Source organism: Pleurodeles waltl, chromosome 1_2 (genome assembly GCF_031143425.1).
Source record: "Pleurodeles waltl isolate 20211129_DDA chromosome 1_2, aPleWal1.hap1.20221129, whole genome shotgun sequence".
Lineage (NCBI taxonomy): Eukaryota > Metazoa > Chordata > Amphibia > Caudata > Salamandridae > Pleurodeles > Pleurodeles waltl.
In genome coordinates this window covers 479,431,101-479,452,497 of record NC_090437.1, presented here as the reverse complement: position 1 = coordinate 479,452,497, position 21,397 = coordinate 479,431,101, and the positions used below count along the sequence as shown (strand labels likewise).

Here is a 21,397-nt window from a genome sequence, read left to right as displayed (position 1 = left end):
AAGTACAAAAAACAACTATCTTTAATGAAATGGGGTACCTATGTCAAGGTCAAAAACTGAAAATCAGGGAAACTCAGAGCATTGTGTATTCAATATTTGATTTGCCAGTCATGACTCAGGAATTAAAACAGCAGAGCTATAAATGAAAGTATGAACCCTTTAAAGTGTGCTGTGTAACTGTTTTTTTAAATGTTAATATCTCAAAAACTATTGAATAGATTTACACCAAACCAACAAAGTCATGCTCTGAGTAAAGTTCTGTTTTCATGCCAAGTTTAGTGTAAATCTGTTCAGCAGTTTGGGCTGTAGGCTGCAGCAAAATTTGTGTGGGAACAAAAATGGGAAATGACTGCTTTTTTGAGCCACCCCTTACTTTTTAGGTCAGAGCCTAACAACATCTTGGGGACATTTGGAAGGCCTCCCTGAGAATGCATTTCACCCATTGGCTTTGTAGTTTGTTACCCACATTTATTTGCTTTCTGTTTGCTGCCTCTATTTGTTTTAGGCTGTTCTGATTGAGTTTGCCACTTTAGTTGGCCAACTTCTATTTACTGTATTCTTCCACCAGTACTGGATGTCTGTAAATAGGCATTTCACTTTTGTTCTTATCTTGTCACATTTCCTGTGCATTCAAAGACAGAGTTCAAATGTCAGGCTGTGTTTTCCAGGGAGCTTGGTGTTTACTTTTCTTTCTCTACCTTGACAGTGAGAGGGTTTATGTGACAATGACGCTGGCTACTGGAGGGTGTGCTTGAGGAAGGATGTACAGTGTTATTTTTTTTCTAGCACACAACTAAATATCTGTAATTGAAATGTGCAGATATTTCAGAATATATCAGAATACGAAAAGCACAAATGAAGCACATTTGTTTTGTAATTCTGAAGTGTGATGTACACAGATACTTGAATAGGATTGATACAAATCAGTACACTAGGTGATGACATTTCCACACATTGTTTGTGCAATGTATACTTTTATCAGTAAAACTGTCTGTGCAAATGTAATGGTCATTTCAACTGAAGATGTCTGTAAAGGCAGTGCGCTACCACACCATGCATATTCAATTTTAATCTATTCCATTTTAATCTATTCCACACTACTCTGCACCACTCCACACTACTTCAATCTGTAGGAAAGCACCCTCTTCTTCGCATGGTTACCCCCACTTTTTGCCTGATGCCAGTATGTTTTGACTGTGTTCACCTGGATTCTGCTAACCAAGACCCCAGTAACTGTGCTCTCCTCCCTCTCCATTTTTTTGCTTGGGACTTCACACACCACAGATTTGGAATACTGGTGCCCCCTTAAAAGTCCCTAGTATATGGTACCCAAAGCATTGGGGCAACAGGGGTTCCCCATGGGCTGCAGCATGTTTTACACCACCCATGGGAGCCCATGGAAAATGTGTCTGCAGGCCTGCCATTGCAGCCTGCATAAAAAGGTGCATACACCCTTTCACTTCAGGTCACTGCACCAGGTTATTACTGTAAGTCACCCCTATGGTAGGCCCTCCTAGCCCAGAGGGCAGGGTGCAGGTACCTGTGGGCGAGGGCACCCCTGCATGAGTAGAGGTGCCCCTACGAACTCCAGCTCCATTTTCCTGGGCCTCGTAAGTGCAGGGACGCCATTTTACATGTGTACTGTATACAGGTCAAACTACCTGTGTCCAGCTACATAATGGTAACTCTGAACCTGGACATGTTTGGTATCAAACATGTCGGAATCATACCCCAATACTGTAGCCAGTATTGGTTGTATGATCCATGCACTCTGGGGGCTCCCTAAAGGACCCTCAACTTTGCTCCTACCAGTTTGCATGGTTTCTCAGGCAGCCTGCACTGCTTCCATCCTACAGACAGGTTTCTGCCCTACTGCTGCTTGACCAGCTCAATCCCAGGAAGGTAGAACAAAGAATTTCCTTTAGGAGAGGGAGGCAACACCCTCACCCTTTGGAAATAGGTGTTACATGGCTTTGGAGGGGTAGGCTCCCCAAGCCGCTGGTATGCTTTGAAGGGCACAATCTGATAGATACTTCTAGCTGCAGCTTCCTTACCTTAGAATTCTCTGGCGTCAGCTTCGAGTCTGGAATTTTTTCTGCTGAGCAGTACCCTGCGCGCGCCCTCTATCCTGGATTTCGGTGAGACAGACTCTGAGGCTGTTGGGACTCATGGCTTCCTGCATCCTATTGGTCAAGCATGCCAGATGGCGCATGAGGGCTCTGCAGTGGGACCTGAAGTTCCAATGGGCATCAGGGAAATCTTACTGACGTGGTTCAGATCTCGGAGGAAACTGCAAATGATCTGCAGTGGTGGTTAGTGAACTGCGATTGGGTCAAAGGCAGACTCCTCTTCTTTCCCCAACCAGATCTCACTGTAGTGACAGATGCGTCACTTCTGGGATGGGGCGGCCATCTGGGAGAGGTGGAGATCAGAGGTCACTGGTCTCCGGCGGAATCTGGGCTCCACATCAACTTGCTGGAGCTTCGGGCGATCCGACTAGCATTAAAAGCATTTCTTCCTGTTAGGAAAGGGTGGTGCAAGTGTTCACGGACAACACTACCGCAATGTGGTACTGCAACAAGCAGGGCGGTGTGGGGTCGTGGACCCTTTGTCAAGAGGCTTTACGTCTCTGGACATGGCTGGAACAGCAGGGCATGACCCTGGTGGTTCAACACCTGGCAGGTTCTCTAAACGCCAGGGCGGACGAGCTCAGCCAAAAATGCTTAGAGGATCACAAATGGTGTCTCCATCCGGAGGTGGTGCAAGGATTCTTTCAGCAGTGGGGAGAGCCTTGGTTAGATCTGTTCGCCTCCGTAGAGAACGCGCAATGTCAGCAGTTTTGCGCGTTGGAGTTTCCAAGGGGGCTATCGCTAGGCTAGCTTTTCGTCACGAGTGGAGTTCAGGCCTCCTGAACGCCTTTCCGCCTATACCACTTCTGCCCAGAGTTCTGAAGAAAATAAAGAACGACCAGGCCCAAGTAATCCTAGTGGCTCCGGATTGGGCACGGATAGTTTGGTATCCAGAGCTTCTCAAAATGAGCATCGGTCCTGCAATCAGACTGCCTCTTCAGGAGGATCTTCTGTTGCAGCAACAGGGGAAGGTTCTCCAGCCGAACCTGTCAACTCTGCGCCTTCATGTGTGGAGTTGAGCGGCGACAGTTGATGGTTTATGACCTCCCTCCCGATGTGTGTGATGTCATTCTGGCAGCCAGGAATCCCTCTACTAAGTTGATCTATGCCTGCCGTTGGAAACGTTTTGTTTCATATTGTACAGAGAGGTCTATTGATCCTCTTTCTTCTTCGCTGTCTAATATCCTTTTGTTTGTATTGTCTCTCGCCCAACAGGGTTCCTCCTTAGGGACTCTCTAGGGCTATCTTGCAGCCTTATCGGCCTTTCTTCAGTTGCCCGATCAACCATCTTTGTTTAAATCACCTATAGTACAGAGATTTTTTAAAGGGCTTGTGCATTTGTTCCCCCATGTGCCTTTCGTTATGCCCCAGTGGGACCTTAATCTGGTTCTTACCTTCCTTATGTGTGCTCCCTTCAAGCCCTTACATAACTGTCCTCTTCGGCTGCTCACTATTAAGACAGCCTTTTTGGTGGCAATTACATCTGCCAGAAGAGTGAGTGAGCTACAGGCTTTGTCATCAAATCCGCCGTATCTCACAATCTTTCCTGAAAAAGTGGTTCTCAGAACTCGTGCCTCTTTCCTCCCCAATGTGGTGACCCCTTTCCATCTGGGTCAAAGTATCACTCTGCCCACCTTCTTTGCACCACCGGAGAGTCTCCATCGGCTGGACCCAAAAAGAGCATTATCGTTCTATCTTGACCGCACTAAAGAGTCCCTGGTGGACGACCAACTCTTTGTGGGGTACCTTGGTGCAAAGAAGGGTCGGGCAGTACCGAAACGATCCATTTCACGCTGGGCCGTTCTCTGTATAAAGATCTGCTACGCTTTGGCAAAGAAGCAGCCTCCTGCGGGCTTGAGAGCTCATTCTACTAGGGGGAAAGCTGCTACCACTGCATTAGCACGTGGTGTACCTGTGGTGGACATCTGTCAGGCTGCAACGTGGGCTTCTGTGCACATGTTTGCAAAACACTACTGCCTGGATAGCCAGGTGAGAAGAGAGGGGCATTTTTCCCGTTCTGTCTTGCAGAACTTCCTGGTATAAAAATCTCCTTCAGACCCACCGCCATGGGTTATAGCTTGGGTATCTATTCTAAGGTAAGGAAGCTGCAGCTAGAAGTTTCTGATCAGATGAACAAGTTATTTACCTTCGGTAACGAGGTATCTGGTAGAGACACTATCTAGCTGCGGATTCCTTAAACTCACCCAAGCCTCCCCACTCTGTGGATATTTTTATACAAATGTATATATATTTATGATTTTGGCATTTTTGCCTTTCTTAAAGGCATGTAAGAATTTTTACTTCAAACAGTCAAATAAAGAGGTAAAATCCATAACTGTTGGTTCTTCCATGACTCTGCGCTTCTGGCTTGGAAAGTTGTGGGAAAAGAACTGACGTACGGGTGCCGAGACAGCGTCTATATAGACAACCATGAGCTGGTCGACGCACGCGGATCCGATGACAGCGTGCCCAGGGTACTGCTCAGCAGAAAAAATTCCGGATTCGAAGCTGACGCAAGGGAATTCTAAGGTAAGGAATCTGCAGCTAAATAGAGTCTCTACCAGATACCTTGTTACCGAAGGTAAGTAACTTGTTCTTTGGTGCCCTCCTTGGATAAACCAGTTTGCACCAGTCCCTGCTCTGGCACGAAACTGGACAATGGAAAGGGGAGTAACCACTTCCCTGCCCATCACCCCCTCAGGGGTGGTGTCCAGAGCTCCTCCAGGTGGCCACTTGATTCTGCTCTTTGAGTCCAAGGTGGGCTGAGGCCTCTGGGAGCATCTGAGTGCCAGGACAGCAGCCCCCTCCTGATAGGTGGTCTTCCTGCTAGGTGACCAATCCCACTTCCTGGGCTATTTAGGGTCTCCCTCTTGGGTGAGTCCTCAAATTCAACGTGCACGATTCCAGCAGGACTTCTCTGCATCATTTACTTCACTTTCTGGCCACTGGAACTGCAACTGGACACTTAAGGAACTGACAATCTGCATCCACAGCGACAACTCTAATTGCAACATTGTTTCCAAAGCTCCTTTCAGCAACTGCAACATTTCTTTGGCTGTGCATCCACTGAGGGTGACAAGTCTTCTGTCTGCTTGAGAAGCAAGAAGGAATCTCCCTTGGAGTGAAGGAGTCACTCCCCTGCATCCGCAGGCACAAACTACAATGACGACTGGCTGCGTGAATCTCCTTTCTTCCAGAGCTTGCGTGCATCCTGCATCATCAGTGGTGGTATGGAATGGTCCCCTTGGTCCTCTCTACCAGCTGTCCAACTTAGGAGACGATAAGCCCTTGCCGCTCCACGCAGGACAGTACCCCCGTCCACCGTGTCTCTTGCAACTACTAAGTCTTGTTGCTATCTCCTCCAAGGGATCTTCAGGCTCTTTGTAGTGCCAGCCCCCAGCACTCTTCCCTGCAACGCACAGCCCTCTTCATGCTTGTCTGGCGACATGGGACTCCTTTCTAGGTTTACTACATTGGCCTCACCGTGACTCCTGTGCTTGCTGCCGTTCGGTCGCCGGTGGGGGCTGCCTCCTCTTCCTGTGACTCTCCTCACTACTGAGGGTCACCCAGGACTCCCCTCCGTGGGTTGAGTGACCCTGGACCTTGCTGGTCCCCACCAGCTCCGCAATTGTTCTTCCACGACATTTGCCCAGGTTTGTTGGTGGTTTTTCCACACCAGTGACTGACTGCAGTCCTTCTGCTGGTGTGGGATGTCGACTGCATCACTTCAGGAACTCTTCAGCTGCTCCGGTGCTGAACTGCTGACTGTCTTTGCTCACCGTCGACCTGGTCCTGCATCCACAGACGGGTGGGTAGTGGCCCCTGCCACGACCAGACCCTCCAACATGAACTGAACTTGGTTCCCTTCCTTTACAGGTCTTCCTCTTCCAGATGTTCAAAATATCTGTATATATCATGCTATGGATCAAACAGATCAAATGATATGATCTGATTGGGTGACATTACATCAACAAAGATGTGGCAAGAGTCTCTTTAGGACTCTGGGACCCAGTCCACTGTCTTGAAGAGAGGTTACAGGAGGATCCGCAGATCTATGGTATAAATATAATTTTTAAATAAAGCAGGCTTCCGCCTTTTTCTGTTTTAAGTCTTTAAGTCCCCCTTTGTGGGTCAGGGCACAGGATTCAGTGCAGTATTAATTATTTTATACCCCCCTCCCAAAGCCTTTTTCCAGGCCCTGGTGACCCCGTCCACAAGGGTCGCTTTATATGTGATGTAGAGTCATTGCTTTATTTTTAATGCAGATGGGCCGCATTATTTCTAATGAGGAGAGATCTGTTTTTAGGCCTCAGGCGCCATCCTTCAAGACCAGTTTTCTTTTTTGGGAGGGGTTTGCAGCTCTCCTCCCTGAGCCACTGAGCCATTTGTAGGCACTGGGGATCCCATCCTCCAGGGCTAATATCCCTTTATTGGGGGAGGGGGGGATGGGGGGGGGGTCATGCGACCAATTTGTGTTGTGGTGACTCAGGGGAAAATAAAGTTCCGCTTCCATTGGCACCCACTAATGAAGCTGGCAGGAGAACCGACAGGGGCTGCAGGCATCCTTGGACCTCTCCTGCGGCCCTCAACTTTAAAGAAAAAAAGTGTGAGTCCCCCGGGGCACCCACAGTGAAAGTAAAATGTCCATCTCCCGCCAGCTCCCAAAATATGTGCTAGCTGGGGAGCCGACGGAGGTCTTCGGACCTGGACACACAAAAAATGTAAAAAAATTAATGAGTGGCAGGAGCCGCTCATTTACGGGCAAGAAGTGTCCCATAATGCCCGGTGAGGACGTTTTACTAACATTTATTGAGCCTGATGGTGTCACTAGAAGGAGCAGTGGCACCACTACGCATTTTAATAATGTGGAGGGCTGCAGGGATCACAGCATTTCACTACCAACATAAAAAAAAAACAACACAGTAAGTTTCCTTGGTCATTGAATTCACAACCCCAGGAGATCTTACTATATGTTTTTTTTAAGCACTCTGAGCTGGAGCTGTATGCTCGTCAGCTGGAACGTTGAAGCGAGGAAAGTGGAGGAATTCGAAGAGGTTGTAAAGGGAGAGGGAGGCATGAGACCAGGTATTATGTATTTTTTCTATCTGTGTAAGGGAAGAAAGGGTGGTTTGTGCACGGCTGGCAAAACACCATTGTTTCAAATTTGGATAGGAAAAGGGTAAATGCAGAGGTTAGTGAGGGTGGTAGGTATTAAGTGGTGGTTTACAGGTAAGACTTTGTTTAAAGATTAAGCATGCATGTACAACAGGACCTTCTTGTGAATCTCGTTATTGCCACCTCTCAGTCCAGCTGTCATCTCCAAGAGTCTACATTTCGTTATCTACCCACAACATTCCTTAACAGTGGTAAAGTTGATATTCTATTCCAGGGTTAAGTCCCAACACATCCTGCTTCTTATCATTTGAAACAAAAGACACAATATAACAAAATATGACATTATAACCGAAATACACAATACCTGCAAGTTGTCAACTAAATCAAAATGCAACTAGGATGAAGAGAACTAAATACAGTAAATATGTAAAGAAAGAATTGCATAGCATGTAGAAAAGATCCCAGTCAGTTGTTCAAAGTGACTTCCATTTTTAACTGATTCTTGACTAGTCTTAATTAAGAATACAATAACGAAATGTAATTGGGATTTTTTTTCCTTACTTGTGGTTTGTGTCCTTTATCATTCATGTTATTGCTCCCTTCAGATTCCTTTGACAGCGGAATGCAACTTGCCATCTGTACCATCATTCAGTGTGTCATCTTCACCATCATTGATTACCTCCACCTTCCTAATCTCCTTTTTAATGAATGGTGAATTTCTACTACCCTGATGATAGTCTATTGCTATTTTGTCTGTATTCCACCATTTTCCATCCTCCAACTTCACCACACTTTCTCTAACATCTCTCACATTATTTGGAGCAGAAAATTTTGAATCTCCCTTGGGTATTATTCTGGAAATTTTAATTCTCACATAATCTCCCACTGCCACCTTTACACTTCTTCTACACTTGTCCACATATTTGTTCAGCGCCTGTAACCTCTTCCTTTCTACCACTTACACCTTGTTTTTGGATACAGGAAATTCTTTCATCCATGATCGTAACATCTTGGATGTTAGTACCCTTCCTCCTAGTACTACAAAAGGTGACACTTAATATCTGCATTTGTCATGGTATGCACAGCCCATAGTAGTTTCCTCAATGCCACTTTACAATTCAGCATGTTGCTTTTAGCTAGTTGCACGATTTTTTTATCACCCTAATAAATCTCTCAACAAGACCATTACTCCTGGGATGATCTAAGGAGGTTTTGGCGTGCTTAACCCCTAAAAACTCCAGAGGTGAATTGCCACCCATTGTCTGTTAATATTTCATCAGGAATCCCCTGTTTTGCAAGGACAGTTTATAAAAATTCTATAACTTTTTGACAATTGGGTACCTTCACAAATTTCACTTCTGACCACCGGCTGTAATAATCCATGATTACTATGCCATATTCTCGTACCCTTCCAGATAGTATCATTGGACCAATTATGTCAATCGCCAATTTTGTCCATGCCTTGTTAGGAACATTTATAGCCTCATTAGGATTGGAAACTGTTACTTGTGATTTGTAACTTATTACAGAATTCATGCAATCCTTCACAGAATGTTCTATGTTCTTATCTAATCCCAGCCACCAAAAATTCTCACGTATTCTCTTCTTCACCAAACATTCTCACGTATTCTCTTCTTCATGGGCCACCTTCCTATATACCCCTTATGAGGTAAGGCTAGCACTTTAGTCCTCATCCTTTCAGGTGCCACTAAGAGATCTAATCGTAGTAAAAGTCCATTCACAATGGATAACTTCTCAAAAACATGTTTATATCCTTCACAAGTTTTATCTTCTGACTTCCATTCAAACCAACCTTGGCAGATCCCTTTCATAACCACGCTAACTTCCTTGTCTGCATCACATGCCATCATCCATTCCTCGTGCGACTGCGACATGGCACTCTCTGAGTAATTTTCAACTGTGCACACTAAATCCTCTTCATCATTCCGCAATTCTTATTTCTTCACATCTTGCTCACTGACTGGCATTCAGGTAAGACAATCAGCCCACATGTTCTTAGCTCCAGATTCATATTCAACTCAATAATTATACTCATGAAGCCTATACTGGTGTTGGAAAATTCTTGGTGTAGCTTTCACTCCTCCTTTAGTAGTGTATAGCTGTACCAGTGGTTTATGATCAACATGTACAATGAAGTGTTTATCCCATAAGTAAGGTGTGAAATGACGATACCCCATCAGCATGCAAGTGCGTCTCTTTCTGTTACTGAGCAGCACCTCTCAAACTTCTTGATGCAAATGCTACAACTTCGTCTCTACCTCCCCTGTGTTCCATGAGAACTGCTCCTAAACCCCTCTGACTGGCATCAGTCATGATTGTACCCCTCCTCTCGTATATCAATTGGTTTCAGTGGAATGGCATGCATCACTTCACTCTAACCATCTTGAACTCCTTATTGCACTCTTAACGCCACTCAAATGTGATATTCTTTTTAAAAAGATTTCTCATAATATATGTTTTTTCTGTGCATTTAGGGATAACTCTAGTATAAAATTAACTAATCCCATGAAAGATTGTAACTGGTCTTTGTTTTATGGGTGATTGGAATATTCTACAGCTTTAACTAGACGAGCTTTTGGCTCGACTCCTTTGGTTGGCAATTGATAACAAAAATAATCAATAACAGGGATGTTGAATTAACACTTTTCTCCCCTGGGCGTCACCCCTCTGTTGTTGTTTTTTTTTTTGTCTTTTTTATTTTTTATTTATTTTTTTATGATTAGCACTTGATGTAGTATTTGAACATGTGGCATTTGGTCTTTTCCCTTAGTTTCCTTTCTTATATGTGCTTTTAATAGCTAATACATTCTGTGGTTTGGACTTGCATTCTGAAACAGTCATTTGTTCCATGTATGAAATTGTGCTCTCAATTCTAGTTGCAATTTCTGTTGCCTTCGGTAATGATCCTGGAATGCAATCACACCTTCCATTTCCTTAAACAAGCTTTCCACCACTCTTTAATATCTGAATTGATGCAAACCGTCTGGAGTTATGAAGGCAGTATAATGTCATGACTCGGTGTAGATTGATCTGGTTATAAGCTGAGGTCATGTCGAACAAACTGAAAACCTTGCCTCCCTTAAGAGTGGATAACATCTCTGTGATGTTCGAAGAAGGTGACGATTAATCCAAATGTAATCATTTAAATCTTGAAGACCAACACACATACATATGGATCCATTGGCTTTCCGAGCCAAAACAATTGGAGCTACCCAATCAGAACTCTCAGTGGGTTCTATAACACCCTGACCACATAATTTGTTTCTGCTTAAGTTCTAGTCCTAAGGCTAAAGGCACCCTTCGAATTTAATGTACTACTGGATATGCTCCATAAATAAACCTTTTTTGGAAAACTTTAAGGTAATCCTCCTCCCCCTTTCTTTTTTATGGCTAGAATTTGAACTTAATATTAACTGATAAGAATTGTTAGGATCTTATATTATATCCAAATTCTTTTGATCGTGCCAACCCAATAAACAGGAATCGTCTTTTGCCACATAAACAATATCTCGTGTCTTTTTGGCTTTTATATCAAGTTCCGCTTCAAACTCCCCTACTACTTCAACGGGATTTGCCACCATAAACTACAGGCTGTATGACTGATTTCTTCAACTGAATTCCACATTCACTAAAGGCTTCTTTCCACATCTTTTCACTCAACAAGGTTAACAGAGATCCAGAATTTGGTAGCTCCTTTACATGTACATTTATCATTAGCATACCCAAAAGTCCTTTTAACAAATTTAAAGATACTCCACGTACCCCAGCTTACATTCTTTTTGATTATATTCATCCATTACTGCTTCTTTGATGGTTAGAATCTCACCCTTGCCACTAGTGAAGAGATCATTTTACTAGACTCAACCCTTTCTGTATTTTGCTAACAGGCGATACGCATGTTGACCTGCACACTAAGCAAAATGCTCGTTTTTCATGCACTTTGCACAGGAACAATCTGCGGCCAGACACACACTAGCATTTCCTAAGTGAGTTGTGCTTCCACATCTGTAAGACTCCAACTGTTTATTTGGTTGCTTTTTGTAAACCTTTCAAGTTTTGTTAAACTTATCAGATGATTTTTCCATTTCATCTTTTTTTCCTGTCTTATATTTGCTTTTAACAGCCAATACATTCTGAAGTTTAGACTTGGATTCTGAAACAGTCATTTTTAGGTTCAGTGCGCAAGAGCTCTGGCCTGTTGTAATCTCTCTGTGGTCTTTTAACCATGCACGCCCATCACTATCACTCGTTCATGGGCTTGCCTTTCAAAAATCCTTTGTTATCATTGGTAAATGCTTTACGTTTGTCCCTCTGTGAGGCAGTTTTGTTATTGCCTTGGCCATCGACCCTGTTACATGGATTATTGCACTTTTGCTGATATGTTTGACTGCAAGCAAACCTCTTTTTCCTTTTGTGTGTCTTCGCACCCACTCTCATGGCATCCGTGGCACTTTGAATCGTCTCGCTTATGTCAACTGTTTTTCTTTTCATTTTCAATTTATGTGGCAAGAAAAGTCTAGTTATGAATTTACACATATAATAGCTCTAACTCGAGCCACCGCGAGACCCATTGCATTGCAAATGCTTGTTTTCATGTATGAAGTTGTGCTCTCAATTCTAGTTGCAATATATTGCCTTCTGATAAATTAGGTGTTGACATTAGTGCTTCTTGGACCTTTTTGTTTTTTGTTTTTTCCACAAGTTGGTCCCTGATAATTTCCTCCTCAAAGTCTTTGTATTCGGAGGATGCTGCTGGAATCCTCAAAACTCCTGCGAAACTTGTTGCTGATTATCCAGCCATTTGTACTCTTTTGTAAAATGTGTGCCTTTCCATGATGACATTTTTACAAGCCTGAAACCTTACATCTAAAGACCTTATAGCTGATGCATACTCATTTACACCACTGCCCTCGCCTTCACCTTCTTCTCTTTGAATATGTTTCAAATTTTCTGACCATCTGGACCTAAACAATGTCGTAGTATAGCACTTTTTTTCTTATGTGTGAATGACTCTCCTTCTAATGCATTGAGATGTGTCTCAAAACCCTCCACCCATTGCACCTAATCAGACACAGGAGCTGTTGGATTGTGAGAAAAGGCAGGTGGTCGTACAATCAGCTGTTGCATTTTCCTAGATGTTGCTATCAGAAAGTTACTATTGCAGTTCACTTGTCAAAGACTATATGACAACAGTAAGACACTAACAATATTGTCTGTGTATTATACCTGCACTTATCAAAAAGCAGCTGTATAGTTTAGAATACTGTGGTGTACAGGTCACCAAAGATGCACACAGTAGACTGTCAACGACGAAATTTAAAATCTACAGTGTAATAATAAACATGAGAGGAATATAAATAGTTGAATTCGAATATGCAACACCATTTTTAATCACTAATTCATTTCAGGATCCACAATTGGTGTGCAAATCACCTTATTTGTGTGAGTTCTATTGTCCCTGGTGTTCACAATTGATGTGCGAATAACCACAATTTGCTTTAGGTCCTGGTGCCAATCAATTCTACATTGAGGTGTGCGCATCAATGCGCTGTGCAGTGCTGTATTAGTTGGCCCCAATCCAAAATGGCTATGCAACTTCCGAAATAGCTTAGTTATAAGGTGTGCACATGACCAATAAATCTGTTGTATTTTAGCAGCCCCAAATCAAAATGCCATGCATGGAGCGTGACAATGCGTCACACGTCTCCAGCAGGCAGAGTGCTCGCGCCTGCTGCATGTCAGAAATGTCTCAAGTGCAACCTGCAGAGTGGCAGAAATGTCTCGAGCTCGTAGAAGGTTGCGCTCTAAATATTTAATAAATAAAACAGTACTTTCTGGCAAAATTCTTTATCTCATGGCGTCAGTAGCCCGAAGATCATTTTTAAACTTTGTTTAAAACTTACTGCCAGAGTTCCTTCAGCCAATGCAGGTTATGAAAATCAATAGATAGATGCTGGAATCATGGGTGGACGTCGTATTCGTCCTGCTGCATGCCTGGAACATACTGTCGCCAATATAAAGTTGTGGTTTACAAGTAAGACTTTATTTGAAGATTAAGCATGAATATACAGAAGGACTTTCTTATACATCTCACTACTGCCCCCTCCGAGTCCAGCTGTCATCCCCAAGATTCTACATTCCCTTATCTAACCACAACATTCCTTAACCATGGTTACTTTGAACATTCCACTCCGTGGTTAAGCTCCAGCAGTTGGCTGTTCACCTGATAGGGAAGGTAACTCTGAAGATGATGTGGGAGGGTGGCAGGATATCAAGTATTCTTTTTTGGGGGAGAAGCTGGGAAACATATGTGCTGGAAGTGGGGGTGAAGGGGGTACTGCATCAAAAATAACCATGCTGAAGTGTCAGAAGGAGAATGAGCAATAACAATGCCTTTAAAAATAGTGTTTTTATCTTATTACGTTTGCTGCATGTTCTAATACAGAAGTCAAATGTCAGGCTACGTCCTTTGACAAATTGCTGCATATTCTTTTAAAAGGGAGCTTGGTGTTTACTTTTCTTTTTCTGACTCAAAAGTTAGAGGCTTTTGTACCGTGCACTGTGCCAGAATCTTGCCGAGTACAGTGAGTGTGAAAGAAACGGCTGTAGGACATAATTTTTTTCCTAACACACAACAAATTTAAAAAATTTCTAAAAACTATTAAAATATTTTTAGAATACATCAGCAGTTAGGAGAGCACAGCACAAATGGAGCAATTTTTTTGTAAATCTGAAATGTGATCAAAAAGAGATTCAAAATAATCAATTCACTTGTAGAAGTAAAAATTAAATATTCGCTGATTTACGCACATTATTGTTTGTGTGAAGTACAGTTTATCAATAAAACTGTATGTTTGTGCAAATTTAGTGACCATTTCATTCGAAAATGTGCTGAAAGTAGATGACAATGTACTACCATACCATACTTTGGTAATGTATTTGCAAAAGTGTGCTCCAAAATGCACCACCAGCTAAATACTCGACCCCTACCACTTACCTGTTTTTTGTGTGATTGGATTTTTCTCAATCCATGTGACTTAAGTGATGTAAGACTGCTAACGGCAGTCCCACTGTGAAAATTGTTCTAGCACCACTGGGATGGGAATTGATGGTCAGATGGCAGATCACAAGTTGTTACATGGCAAATAGCCTAGGTCATATTGCCTATGGCTCCCTTGTGACTCCTTTAACACAAGCTATAGCTGTTGAAAAGTGAAGCAGGTATTTTGGGGGCATACAATTGGAACACAGAGATTCCAATTCTGTTTTTCACCTTGGATTCTTAATACCTTCATGGACAACTTGAGTGTCGCTCTTTGCGTATTTGGTGTCTCTCTGTACCTCTAAGTGATGAATACACCATTCTTCACTGTTACCCTTCTGTAATTATATATCTTTGACTCCAGAACAATTACAGTCTGCCTAACTTGCATGTTGGCTTTGTTGTTTGAAGTCTGAAGTTTTGAACTTTTTACTTTCCCAGCCTGACACTTCCCCAGTGAAGGTTTTCATGGGTATTCTAAGACTGCGTTGCCATTCCATTTATTGTCACCCGCAACTACACTACGTTGCAGATGCTGCATGACTTCTGGGTAGTCCGTAGAAGTCTTTCGGCTACACTGGCGCTTTACCAGACCATCACAAATATAGGGATAGTCTAAGCTGCAGTTCTGCTAGGGAACCTTTTAGTCTGCTTTATGTTCAGTCGGCTAGAGTTCTGTCTTTGTTATTCCTCTTCCATCTTCTGTCTCTGAAGTATACACCCACCTAAATCACCCAGAGTATTGGCGCCCCAGGTGTTTTTTATCAGGCAGATATATCACTGCATTCAATATCACATTCTTTCTTCATTGTTGGTGTCCTGGTGGAAATTAGCACTTCTGGTTCATCTAGAACCCACATCTTGATGTGTCAGAACAGCAGTTATTTTGTGAGGTTTCTAAAATGCATCCATGTCATCACTAACCTCCTATTGCAGAAATAAGTTTAATGACTTCCTGAAGATTGGTGCCTGCTTTTTTGGAACTACTTTAGTAGTACTGTAGTAGTTCAATATTAAGGCAGATTCTAGGGTAGGACAAATCACCCCCAAGAATCTGTTGTTTAGGTCATGCAGTAATGTCTTCCTTTCCCTCCTCCTCCTTGAAGGTACAACTTTATAGTGTATTGTAAGTATTTAGAATGAGAAACATTATCCAGTGATGGATTGGGTATTGTTTCCTACTTGTAATTGTGGTTCTCCATCCTCTGTGTTTTCAGTACAAACAAAACTAACCTTTCCTACCTTTGACATTGGCCATGTGCAGGGCACTCATTGATTGCTCTACCATACTTCCTATCTACCCTATCCATGAGTGGTTGTCATAAAAAAATATTAGGTCAGTTGTTTTTTTATTTTCTTTTTCAAACATTTTTATGGTAAATATCACCGTTAAGGTTTCCTGGGAGCATGCAGAAGTATCCTAAAATCTATGAATGTAATGAAGAGACCCCTGAAGGAGAACTGCAGTTAGTGGTAAGGAACACCTTTTAAATAAATAAAGCTATTATCCTTTGCTGTTAATAAGGCTATACCAGCAGTATCCTAGATTAATTCAAGGTGTTTCAAGGGCAAGAATCCCCTTCTATGTGCTACAGATTTAGTAAATAACCACAAATAAATATATTTTACAGTACTAAGTCACTAAATACGTTCCCAGTTCTTGCCTCATCACATGTTCCATCCATGTACCTACAGATGTTTTTTTTTTTTTTAAAGAATGTTTTAATTAAAGCATTTGTGTTGCACACAAACCATATTATTCTCATTTGTTTGGTGCATCATTATGAAACTGCTACTTGCAGTGTAACTTTTAGTTTTAGATATATATGGTCTACTCAAACGGTCTCAAACACCTTCTCCAGGGGACTGCAACTGTTTTGAAACGTAAATAATAGCATATTGTCAAGATGACCTGTCCCAGCTGGAGCGCCTTTGGGGATGCCTACTAGTTCCTCGCCAGCCGGTCTGCCGAATGGATCTGGACCGGCACCGATCGTACCAGCTCCACTTTCACCCGATGCTCCCAGCGCTGATGTCATCCTCCGATGATGCATCCTCATTCTCATCCCTGACACTGAGCTGGAGGGGTGTTGCCCGAAACCAGTGAGATATGGAGCCTGATCCCTATTCCTATGGGCTAAGACTTGGGGAAGATTGAGAGGGGAAACTGGACCCTGAGGAATACCAGCCCCTAGACCCCAACATGGACTGGTGTGAGGAACTGGTGCACACCAGTGGACTGGACACCTCTCCATATACCGGCATGGTCTATCGTGGCTACAGAGGAGGGAGCTTCTTTTGCTATGGTGGTGAGAAGGGCGGCTGAGGTCCTGGACTGTAGCCTGCCCTCTCTGACAATCAAGACTAACATCTTGACAGAGGTGCTTCAACCAGGAATGATCCCATCAGAACTGCTTCTTTCTTTCAATTGAGCCCTTATGGGCATCCTGTTAGGGCCTGGTCCAAGTCCAGCACAGGGGCTCCTGTGAACAGGATAATTACCCACCATCATTGTCTCGCCCAAGGTCCCCAATTTCCTCACACAACCCCCAACCCCAAAGAGCTTGGTGGTCCAGGCCTCCAGTTCCCTCATAAACCCTGGTGCATTCCCTACCACTCCACCACTCCACCATATGAGGGATCCAAGAGGCTGGACACCTTACACAGAAAAATGTTTTCTTCCACCAGCCTGGCACTAAGCCCATGACCCCACCCGCCCTATTTTCTGCAGTACAACATGGCAGTGGTGTTGTCCATGAACACATGCAATAGCCTTACGTGGATGGAGGGTAGAAAGATTTTCAATGCCAGCCAGATCGCCTGGAGCTCCAGCAGGTTCATGTGGAGTCCTGATTCTGCTGGAGCCCAAAGGCCTCTGATCTTCATCTGTCCCACATTAAAGGACTGTCTTTCTCCATCTCAGCCTTCATGCCGTTGCCAGATCAGCCATCCCTTTTCAAACACCCTGTTTATATAAATAGTATTATGAAAAGTCTTTACCATGTTTCCACCTTCACGCTTTGTCATGCCTCAGTGGGACCTCAATCCCATACTCACATTTCGGATGTGCGCTCCCTTTGAGTGAGTCATTACATAACTGTCCTCTCAGGCTCCTTACCATCAAGGCGGTCTTCCTACTGCTGATAACGTCTTCCTGGAGGGTCAGTGAGCCCAAGGCCTTGCCATCTAAGCCTCCATACCTAACCATCTTCCCAGACAAGCTGGTTCTTCGCAGTAGAGCTTCTTTTCTGCAGAAAGTTGTCACTCCTTTTCACGTAGGCTAGTCTGTCACCCGGCCTACCTTTAATGCATGCGCCACATAATCCACCTAAGGAAGAGGAGCAACTCTATCAACAGGACCCACAAAAAAGCATTGTCTTTCTACCATGACCAAACAAAAGATTTCCGGGTGGAGGACTAACTCTTCAGGGGGCTATGTCAGAGCCAAGGAGAGGAAGGCTGTGGAGAAGCAGACCATCTCCTAATGAATCATGCTCTGCATTAAAATCTGCTACTCACTGGCCAAGAAGCAACCTTCTGAGGTCTTGCGTGCTCATTCCACCAGAGCTTAGGCTGTGACTGTAGTGTTGGCACACAGATTTCTGGTCCTGGGCACCTGCCAGGCAGCAACACGGACTTCTCTGCACATGTTCACCAAGCACTACTGCCTGGACAGTTGGTCCGCCGGATGGGCACTTTGCCCCTTCGGTCCTGTAAGACTTTCTTGTGTAAATTTGTTCCGCAGACCCACCTCCAAGAAGGTAATGCTTGGGTATCTATTCTAAAATAAGAAATTTGCAGCCAGAAGTCTCTATCAGATTAGCAAGTTACTTACCTTTTGTAATACCTTATCTGGTAGAGACTTAGGGCCTGATTTAGAGTATGGCAGATGAGTAACTCTGTCACAAACTTGACAGATATGCCGTCCTCCGTATTATGATTTCCATAGGGTATTATAGAATCATAATATGGCGGAGACATCCCTCATGTTTGTGACAGAGTAACCCCCTCTGCCAAACTCTGAATCAGGCCTTCTGTCTAGCCTTAGATTCCTTACTGACCCAACCATCCTCCCCACTATGCGAACTGATTTCTAGGGTTGAGGCACTTCCCTTTTCAGGGCACTAGTTTTCCACACCAGTGGTCAGAGTTCTTTTTGGCTCTGTGCTCCTGCTGTGGAAAGTTGCAAAAAGAAACTGACGTCAACACACCAGGGTGGTGCCTGTATAGGCACCACTCACTTACTTCTTCCACCTCTAATGCCACCACGTGAAGCCGAACTATGCCCCCCCATCGGCATGTAGGAGTACAGCTCACAAAAATATTCTATATCCAGTCTAATGCCTGAGGATAATTCTAAGGTAAAGATTTTGCAGCTAGATAGAGAGGTTTTACCAGATAAGGCATTACAGAAGGTAAGTAACTTGTTCATTAAGCTTGGATTAATATACCTCAAGATCCTCAGTGACGATAGGAACATTTTAAATCAGTGTTTTCCAAACAATTGGTAACTTCCTATAGCATAAACTTCAATCAATTCAACCTTATAATCAGGGGACAATTTAAACCACTCTTTGAGCAATTAGTATTTTTTGGTTCATAAACTCTGCTCAGAATTTTAAATTTCCCGCCATTTTTCATATGCAAACACCATTATTAGAGACATTTAATTTACTTTTAACAAATTACTAAAGAAAAGTTCATTTACTGCTTGTTAAGACTGAGAACTCTGCATGAAACATATTCTTCCTCATGCTGTCTAATTTAATTATACAATCATTTATGTTTCTCTTGCAGAAGGCGTTTAGAACTGGTACTAGTACACGCCTGGATGATCGTGTCTATGCAATGTGCCAGATGAAGTCTCAACCATTAGCTCTCCTGATGAAAATGATTTATCCTAGCCTCTACAGGATAGACAGACTTATTGACGAGGTAGAGTTTAATTCTTTTGCAAAGCTATTCCTGGCATCCTGAATTATCAGTGTAAGAAACCATATATTGTAATATCTGTTAAAAAAAGCAGCCTTTCTTTATGTGCAAAGCAGGATCTTCATTGATAGTTTTGAACGCTTGAATAATTCCACTCTGCATGCGTGGACCCCAAAGCACTTTTCCATAGGTATATTGGACATTAAATGTAAACAATGGGTGCTAGTGTCAGTCTAATGAGCAAAGGTGAGTTTAGTCTGTAGGATAGTAAATACCTAATTTCAACTGTGTATTGCAGCATCTTAGGTGGAAACAGGCTTGAAAGTGTATAAAAAGTAGTAGAAAAGGCACCCTTACATGCCTTCCTAGGCATGCATTGTACTGGCAGTTGCCTGGCAGAGGCAAGTATGTTCCATGGCTCCTGTTAGTAGGATCTCAGACCACATGTGAGGTTTCATACCTCTGTTTCTTGATAGAATTGTGAGCCATCACTACAATTTGTCCCTGTTTCTGGAATTATTTTTCTGTCAGTGTGATTTCCTCTTTGAGAATTGTCCCTCTTGTGAAAGATAAAAGTGGTCTGGAATTGTTTTTCCATCAGAATGCCTTCCTCTTTGAAAAGTTTCACTCTTGTGAAACAAAAGGCTTTCTCAGACCCCTTTAAGCTCAGTGTGGCATGACTCCTGGTTTCATATTCTGTTCAAGAATGTGACACTTTCAAAACCTGTCTAAAAGGATATTAGAAGACTGGGAGCGAATGAGACTCAAAGAAGGGTAGAGGAGAAGAGAAAAAAGTAAAAAAGGCTTGAAGCTTCCTCTCATGCACCCTCTAGAAGCAGTAGTAACGAGTGTACAGTGGTAGACCCATACACCTCAATGGAGACAGAGTCCAAATGTATTACAGCACACAACAATGTTATGGGATATCATTCATTTATTTCTAACACATATTAGTGTTATAACTAGGACCACAATTAGCAATATGTCAACTGGAGAAAAACATCACTATGCCATGTGAGCAATTTTATAGCTGAAGTACTCTGTGTATGCAGCTTAAAGACAGACGGATTAACCAGTGTGAATGCAGACACTCCTTTTGGATTACATATTCTAGCCCACAAACATGCTGCATTCATTTTAACAGGTTATCACTGTTCTTTCCACATCAAATCTTTAGGTTATTTTTTGCACTTTTTGTACTGTGTTCCTTATTTCGGCACTGGGCACTTTTTGATCTCCAGTATTGAATCTTTCATAGGCTCACATACTTGAATCTTCTCCACCATTGAGGTGGAAGTCCTACAGTAACTTTAACAAGCAGTGCAAAGGAAACACATTTTTCAACAAAGCTTAAAACAGTTACATTGTTAACCAAGGCACATCTTTTACGAAGAATCAAACCTTAGTCAATAAGGATGCAGTTTTCGAAGACCCTTTCCCTCAAGGGCTACCACACCTCAGATTTACCACACATCATGTGAAGGTAGTCTCTCTGTGCTATTTTCAGTGTGTTTCTCTCTTAACCGGTTTTGTCAACTTCTGACCGTTTATTTCCTCTGCCAGCCGAAAACACCTTTAATATGTCACCTCTGAGATGTTAATCCTGACAGACAAAAACATGCCCGCAACCTCCGAAAAGGGTCTTTTTAGGCCTTGTGGTACCTGTGGCAAGAATAGTACCACACTAAAGACCCTCCATAAGAAGTGTCTTCATGGCCTTTGCACAAAGCATATTACCAAAGGCTTTAGTACAGTTGTATATTTTCTGCTGAAACTCTCAGAGAGAGAGAAGTCAGACTGCTTATTTGGCTCCTAAAAGTAAAGGCAAGAGAAGATCCATCCTCTGGAGATGAAGATGAAGGACCATCTAAATCTCACCCGAAATCCCAGAAAAAAGATCTTCCCTCAGAAAACAATGTCTTCTAATGAACCATCTAAAAAGCTTATCAAGCTTGTTGAGGTTAGACAGCATCAGGCATATATTTTCTGAAGAAAATTGAGTCATCATCATCTTCAGAACCTAAGAAATCCAGATCATAGTCTTCCACTCTTTCATTACAGGTGCCACATAAACATGACTCTACAAAAGCATCAACAAGAGACACATCATACAAATAACTGTTAAACAGACCAACAACGACAACAACTTTGTCATCAA

General features: G+C 42.9%; 1 protein-coding gene across 4 annotated transcripts in view; it reads left to right on the top strand.

Moving 5' to 3' along the window:
- SEC24B (SEC24 homolog B, COPII coat complex component) overlaps positions 1–21,397 on the top strand; it is a 667,989-nt gene that overhangs the window by 511,721 nt on the left and 134,871 nt on the right. For all 4 annotated transcript variants that reach the window (XM_069241169.1, XM_069241160.1, XM_069241150.1 and 1 more), the window contains exon 20: positions 19,105–19,242. In XM_069241169.1, coding sequence (XP_069097270.1) covers positions 19,105–19,242 — 138 coding nt within the window. The remainder of the gene's footprint in view (positions 1–19,104; positions 19,243–21,397) is intronic.